The following is an 8,024-nucleotide window of genomic DNA, read 5'->3' as shown; positions in this document are numbered from 1 at the left end:
TGGCACATGCCTTTAATCCCAGCACTCGGGAGGCAGAGCCAGGCGGATCTCTGTGAGTTCCAGGCCAGCCTGGGCTACCAAGTGAGTTCCAGGAAAAGGCGCAAAGCTACACAGAGAAACCCTGTCTTGAAAAAACAAAACAAAACAAAAAAAAAAAATAGACAAAGGGCAGGGCATGGTGGCACAGGCCTTTAATCCTAGCACTCTGGAGGCAGAAGCAGACAGATCTCTGTGAATTTAGGGTCTACCTGGTCTACATAGCAGAGATCCAGGCCAGCCAGGGCTACATAGTGAGACTCCATCTAAAAAAAAAAAAAATGCACACACACATCCATACACCCATTCCCCCCCCACACACAAATGGTATGTAAGAAACTACTCCATACCCAGTTACCCAACTAAATTAACATCTATTTATGTTGTTGTTTTTGATACATTTCCCAGCACCCTCGTGGTGGCTTACAAAGGCCTATAACTCCGGTTCCAGAGGATCCAATACACTCTTTTGGCCTCTGTGGGTACTGCATGCATATGGCACACAGACATACACAGGCAAAACACCCATACTTTTAGAGAGTCTAAATGTACATGATATGGGGGCTGATTTTTGAACACATTCTTCTGACATTTTTCCTAGTGAAAGATTTACACAAGTTTAGCCTGTCTTTAGTATCCTGGTAAATCCAGCAGCCTTAACACTTCTCCCTCGGTCATTTTGAATTGACATGTTAATGTATCGACTATGTGTAGTGTATGTAATATCAGATTACTAAATTGTCATGTGCTTTTGAGATCACGGAGAATCTGGCTCTGCAAGTGGGTTGCTTCTCATTTCAGACTCAAGCATGTTTGTCTCCAAGTATTCTTCAAAGCTTCTTGTCTGGGGATGGTTTTGACCTCCCTGAGTCTGCAACAGGAAAGAGTACAGCAAACAGCCCAAGGAAAAACACCGTGTCCTTAAGAACAGCTAGAAGGTAAATAATTTCCAACAGATCTTACTGTTGCTTAACCAAAGACACAAAAAGTGCCTGCTGCAATAGGAAAAAGGATCCGGAAGTTAAGTTGTGGAAGTTCAGACATGCAGAGAAAGCTTATTCAAAAACTTCAGTTGATCACCTCATCATTTTCAGTTAGTTTTTATGGATGTTGTAAGCTCCTAATTTGACGATGTTATCTCTACCTGTTCTTATTTGTTCTTTACTTGAAAGCCTCACCTGAAGGGGGACATTCTGCTCTGAGAGGGACTCTCCATAGGGTGCTCTCTGTATTGAGAACTCCAGTTAATTGCCTCAAGAGCACTTCCTCAATTAACTTCTGCTGGATATTTTGAGTGTCTGATTTGATGATACTTTTCTGTCTATCTGCCTTCTGTCTGTCTATTTATCATCTGAATGTCTGATATTGCTATTTATTTTTTACTTCAGCTTGCTGTATAATTAATAAATTCACTCATTCAAAACTAAAAATAAAGATATTTTAGATCATTCTCCAGACCATATAGCAAACTACGTCTTAGAGTAATTTCTTTTGAGATGGGGTCTTGAGTAGTTCAGTCTGGGGTTAAAATTACTATGTTGCCCAGATTGATCTCGAACTCATGATATTCCTGCATTTGCCTCCTGAGTGCTGGAATTATAGGCACTACACACTACTTTTAGTATAATTTTTAAGTTCCTCAAAGACTTTCTCATAAGGCTTGACATCACCATGATCTATTGTCCTGAGCAAAGTGCTATTAGGAAAGGCAGTCTGCCAAAGGCCCTGAGTGTCCTTGTGTGTTCTTACTGCATATGCCAAGAATGTAGGGCTCTGAGCATTCTTTACCCAGGCAGACAATTTTTCAGTTGTGCTTACAGTAAGCAACCTTGAAGTATGAGGTAACATCTTCCCTTGGACACAGAACAGGCTTATGATTCTTTGAAAAAAATAAATTTCCCAGTCCCAGTGCATATTTAAGCCTCTATCATGGGCCCTTTGTCACCCCAAGAGATTTGGGAATCAGAGACAGTACAAATCAGCATAAAGTTCTAGTTAATGCTGCTCTATAATAATGCATAATAATGTATCTCTGACCCAGCACTTTACTGTCTTCTGCCAGCATCCACTGAAAAACAGCAGGCTAACTTGTTAGTTTATAAGTAGGATAAAACCTTAGATTTGGTACAGTTCTTGACAGGTGCTTGCAAATACTATTCGTAAAGCAGTTATGCTTTGGAAACTTTTCCTACCAGTGTATTTTTTAGCATGTCTGTGTACCACCAACGCCATTAACCTTGTGTTCTACTTAATGTTTTTCTTCAAACCGACTCGCTTATATCATTTGAATAGTTTTTCTAGAAAGGAAAGTTTATAACATGATCCTCTACCTGAATTATCTTCATATACTTTAAACCAAAAGTATCCAATACATGTTCAAATAAATACATGGCATTACAATGTAAAATTCATACCTACTGTCTAAAAAATCACCTTCCCCTTCTTCCAGGTCCTTCTCCCTTAACATAGGTTATCTGATTGCATCTAAAGCTGCCGTGTCTCAGATAAAGATTCCCACAACCAATGTTTCTGTTTAGTGAATTCTGAGCTAGTGCTTTGTTTCTTTTGAAAAGTGCCCTTTAAGTCCCCTGATAAAGTCTAGTGTTTTGATCTGCAGTGAGGGGAAAACTGCCCTCTTTTAAATAAGTTTGCCCGTGACAACCCAGCCATCATCCCTACTAGATGCCTACTACAGGCTGGAGCAGAGAAACCGAAGGACGGTCTACCTGGAGAAGAGTGTGTTCCAGGTGAGCCATTCCACATCCTGCTCCAGTGACCACCTTCCAAGCTAAAGAAACTTGGATATACTTCTTTCTGTAAAATTGGCACTGTGCGCCCCTTGATTCTCACATTACTCCGGCCACAATCCCAGCCACATCATCATCTGTCCAGCTGGCATAACCTTGAAGAAGAGAACTGAAGAGCTCCCAAAAGGAGCATCATAAAGGAAAAATTATATACAGGTGGCATATTACCATCACACTTTCTTTCCAGCCAGAGGTGGGAACATCCGCAAATCTGACTTCAGCCTCCCTATAAAATTTACACAAGTTTTGGAGTACTTGTTGAACCTGAGAGAACCTGTCATCAGGCAGCCTGCTGAACAGAAATCACTCACTATAAGGAAGCACAGTCAGTAAGACCAAATGGCACCTTCACATCCAGGGCAGGGATTCTGATGAAAGCCTAAGTCTGTTCTTCAGACTTAGCTGTTCCGGTCAAACCCTCAGATGAGCCCATTCTATCTGAGCCTTATAAAAGGAAATAGGATCCCAAAGCTGTCGTGGTATAACCATAAGACACTGTGACCCAAGTGTCTAACAAAATGGAAGAGATGGACAAAATTTCCATCACAGTTGATGTGTACAGATCTGGCCCACTAGAGGTACCAAATAAGTGTTCTGGGCTTGGTACTTGAGAATTTCATGCAGTACCAGGGAACTGAATTTTTCAGAATGGGGAAGAGGGGCTGGAATACCATGTTAGTATCATAAAGCAGCTAGATGGGAGTCTAGACAGGTATAAAGGAGTACGTAGCACTCACTTAACAACTGCTTGAGTGAGTTTGTTCTCAAGCACAGTTTGAGTATTACTTTCTCTATGCGTCCAAATAGCAGGAACAAATCTCTAGTATTTGGATCCTGTGTGAGCAAATGGTGATAAAAACCCTGTGAAACAGCTCTTAGTACCTTATTTGGCAACCACAAAATTCCTATAAGATTATTATGCTTATTATCACAGATGAGAATAGATGTCAATTTTAGTCTTTTAACACAATGGTTCTAATATTTTGTCAATGAATAACAAGTGCTCCACTATTTTAGAAATAAATTGGTAAGTGCTGTTGAATGCTTATTTTTAGTTATAAAACCTTTATTATTTTTAGCAAGAATAATGCATGTTCATTTTAGGAATATGGCAAATACAAATAAGCAGAAGAAAAATCATTCATCTTTCACAAGTTTATATGTGCATATATGTAACATACAAAGGTACTCTTGTCTTTCAAAATACGATATTCTCATATTATTTTGTATCCTTTTCTCATTTTGTATCTCATCAGAAGCTCATTTTTTTTTTTTTTACAAATCAGTAAAGCTCTCTTATTAAAAGCCAGAGACTTGTAGATTGGTTCAAATATAATCAACAGTAAGATGCAGACAAGAAGAGATACATCTACAACCACTAACAGCAACAGATTCAAAGCAGGGAGATGGGCAAAGGTATATCAGAAAAATGCTAATAAAAAGAAAGTTATATTGCAATGGTAATAGCAGATAAACAGAAAGCAAGGCAAACTACATTAAATATGGATAAGGATGGTTTCGATTAGCCTTCCAACGCATCACTATAAGTTTGTTTCTCACTCTCCTTATCTCATCTATTTCATCCACATCTCTAAACATATCCTCACTGCTCAAATGCCTGTTGTGTATATCCTCTTTAAAATCCTGAAGAGACTGAATCAGCATCTCCCGAAAAGTTTCCTCTGATTTTTCCTCCTCTTCTGGTCCTTCCCCCTCCTCTGGCTTTTCCTCGGGCTTTGGCTCTTCCTCCGGCTTTGGCTCATCCCCATTTTCTGGGTTTCCTTCCATCTTTTGGCAGGGTTTCATCTTGTATATGCTTCTCTTCCTTCTTTGCTTCTTCCTGCCTATTCGAGACTGCAGTTATTTCTAGGAAGCAAGCAGGAGACAGTAAATGGAAGACTTGGTAAGTGTTCAGGTGCTGTGCACAAAAGGTCTCCTCACCGTTTGTGCACTCCCTCGCTCCCTCCTTTTCTCTCTCTCTCTCTCTCTCTCTCTCTCTCTCTCTCTCTCTCTCTCTCCCTCTCCTCCCTCCCTCTTCCTCCCTCCCTTCCTCCCTCCCTCCCTCGCCTTCCCTCTTTCCCTCCTCTCTCTCCCTCCCCACCCCATTTTGGTCCAACAGACCTCAGCAAATACCTTCCACCTGGAAAGCCCAGTCCGTAATCAACGTTTCCTTGTCCCCGCCCCTCTTACCTCCATTTTTCCACCCCCTCCCCTCTCTAGTCCCTCCCTCAAGCATTTTCCAAGGCCTTCCTTCCCGCCTCCCGCCCCAGCCCTCCACAAATCTTTCTCCCTTTACAGGCCTAACCCGGGGGCCCTCCGAAAGGGGGGTAGGTTGCTTCAGGGGGGCGGGAGAGGGGAGTGTGGCCTTCAGCCTCGGCCAGCCTTCACCAACCCCCACCCTGCGAGTCTTTATAAAGTTCCCTTCACTTACCAGGTAGTGATCGGAGTCAGTTTCTTTCACCTCCTTATTTTAGCCGGCAGCGGTACAAAGAACAAACCTGCAGGCGAACGGAGAAGAAGGGAGGGGAGGTTGGGGGTGGGGCGGGCGGGCGGGCGGGCGGGCGAGCCCTGGGTGCTCAGCAGAGCAGCCCCGCGGAGCGAGCTCACCGAGCTTGCTCCCCTTAGTCCAGGTCTTGCTTACGGAAGTTTCCCACCCTTTGTTTCCCACAGGACTCCTCCTTCCCACCCCTCAAGTTAGCCTGTCTTTCTAATTAGACAGGGGGGTAAGAAAGAGAGATTATTTCCCAACTATCTGTAGATCCAAGACGAGGTTTGGGAAGCCGAGCGGCTGTCAGAAAAGAGGTCCCCAATCTCGGAGTATGATTATTTTTGAGCCGTCAGAGGTCTCCCTGCCTTTCTTTTGGGACTCCCTAGTCCCTTTCACAACTGTCCTTTCCTGCAGAAAAGGTAAAGGGTAGAGGGACGGACTTAACTGGAACTGAAGTCGCTACCCTAGACCACCCTACACTAGAAAACCCCAGGCAATACCCCATCTGACACCAACCTGGAGAATTTAAGCAAGCTGTCTCCTCCTTCCGCGGCCCTCTCACACCGCCGCCCGCAAGGCTGAAGGAAGCTGGTACCCAGATGGAAACAAGGACCAGACTAACAGGATTTCTGCACACGTCGACTCCTGGTCACATGAGAGCTACGTCACCAGTGAGCTCGGGTCCTCAATCTCCACTCCCACAAAAAGCGCGGCAGATGTGGGCCCGCCCTCTGCTCCCTCACCTACCCCCTTCTCAAGCACACATTTGGCCCTGTCAGTCTTTTCTGGAGGAAAAAAAAAATATGCGGGTTGCTTTTCTGTTGTTTTTGCAGTTCTCTGATTACTGAAGAGGGGCATCTTATTTTCTGGAGCTACGAACTTTTCTGCTTCGTTTAATAATTGGCCCTTCCTCTCTCCCACTCGCAACTGCCAGTATCACTAGCTCCCCAATCTATCTTTCTGTAGCCCCTCCCCCTTCATCTGAAATATACTCCTTTGTTGTGTGGAACCAGGTAGGTAGGGCAAGAATAGGGACAAAAAAAAAGGACCTTGGAATAGAAGTGGGGTTTCATGAAGGCAATTTAAACTTTATTCTTAATACTTCTGTAGTCTTTTCAAAAGTAATGTTGTTTTACAGTCAGAAGTAACAGCCAAATTATTTCAGATACATGCATGGATTCATACATGTACGCTATTTAGACTAGGGTCTGGTATATAGTAAAGGCTTTAAAAGTATATGCTTTTAAAAATGATTATTATCTTGTGATGTTATTAGGGAGAGTGATTTAAAGTGAATAAAAATAATGTTTGACTCTCGAGCCCTGGTGGTAGTACTGTCAAGAAGTTGTGCTGCCTAAAGAATCACTACTTGATCAGTTGTCAGGTCCATATTGTTAGCACACAGTAGGTCTCCTCATCTTAAAGAAGGTGATGCCATTTATATCATGAATTGTTGGGATGTCTTAACCCTGTGTGTCTTTACTGCTCCAAACCACTTAGCTAGACAACGGTCAACATTCACTCATTCCCATTTTATTTCACTTCTCAGGGGTGCATTTGAGACCTAATTAACTCAGGGTTTGCTTGAGTCTCAATCGCTTGAGGCTATTGGAAAGAACACTGACATGAGAATGGAGCTGTGGTTTGGATCTGGTTTGTGTTCCCCTTTAATGGGGGTGGGGGAGCTCTAGCTTCTTTATCTTTTAAATGACTTTAAAGTCAAGTCACTGATTTTGTGATGATAATGGTTGCTTGGGTTAGGGACTTGTAAGCCTCTTTAGGTGAAAGTCCTGGCTTTTTGCTTGCTCATACGTGCCCAGGGGGAGTCTACAATGTCTAGAAAACAATGTGGCATTGCTGCCTTCCTGGTGTAGCTTCTCTTTGCTTACCTTAACCTTTGAGGTAGATTGTTGCTCCATTTTACATGCAGCCATAGCAGTATTTTAAGAAATGGTTTGTTCAGAGCAATAATGCAAGGCTGATTTGACCTAGCTTTGCACAATCTAGCTCCTCTTTAAAGCTACAGACACCAAGATAAGAGTAACTAAGACAATGGCCCATTCCTGGCCAGTGGCGTGGTGGTATCTAAAAATCTCCAGTCAACAATCCTTTGCTGACCATTGCCTTTCCTTTTCTTCTCTAAAAAGCCCCTTTGCATTCCTGAGTCCACTAAAGTAGTCTTTGTTTGCAATAGCATCTCATTTTATTTGCTTTGTTAGCATTCCAAGTGAAATCTTTACTTGCCTCAAAAACGTATCCTTGAATCATTGTCCTTTTCCAGCCACAAGTAATAGCCTTGCATTTGGTAACACCTTGAAGTTTGTATGTTGGAAACTTGGTCCCCAAGGGTAATATGGTAGGTGATGGAACTTTTAAGAGGTTCACTCCAGTAGGAGGCTATTAGGTCATTGAAGGGTATTGCCTTGGATAGGAACTCATGCAGTTCTCAAGGAACTCTGCTTATTTCTCACAAGAGGGTGGTTATAAAAGGGGGAAGGTGACCCCAACACCACCTAGGATTGTTCTCCAGCGTCCTCTTGTCCTTCCTACCAACAGCTGCCACGTTGTCATCCATCATGCTATGATATAGTCAGTAACCCTTCACCATAGAAGTCAAAGCCAAGTATTATGCCTTTGAATCTCAGAAATTAAATGCTAAATAAACTGCTTTTCTCATTAAAGTGTTAAGCCTC

The 8,024-nt window shown here is 42.8% G+C and overlaps 1 protein-coding gene across 1 annotated transcript; it reads right to left on the bottom strand.

Moving 5' to 3' along the window:
• Positions 1 to 3,888: 3,888 nt before the first annotated feature.
• Positions 3,889 to 5,978, bottom strand: Tceal9 (transcription elongation factor A like 9). The gene is made up of 3 exons (XM_059250762.1): positions 5,848 to 5,978; positions 5,275 to 5,341; positions 3,889 to 4,709 (listed from the first exon to the last, which is right to left on the bottom strand). The coding sequence occupies exon 3, from the start codon at positions 4,647 to 4,649 to the stop codon at positions 4,335 to 4,337; it is 315 nt and encodes a 104-aa protein (XP_059106745.1). The 5' UTR covers positions 4,650 to 4,709; positions 5,275 to 5,341; positions 5,848 to 5,978; the 3' UTR covers positions 3,889 to 4,334.
• Between the last annotated feature and the right edge of the window lie 2,046 nt (positions 5,979 to 8,024).

Source organism: Peromyscus eremicus, chromosome X (genome assembly GCF_949786415.1).
Source record: "Peromyscus eremicus chromosome X, PerEre_H2_v1, whole genome shotgun sequence".
NCBI classification, from domain to species: domain Eukaryota; kingdom Metazoa; phylum Chordata; class Mammalia; order Rodentia; family Cricetidae; genus Peromyscus; species Peromyscus eremicus.
The sequence above is the reverse complement of the archived record's forward strand: the minus strand, read 5'-3'. Positions and strand labels throughout refer to the sequence as shown.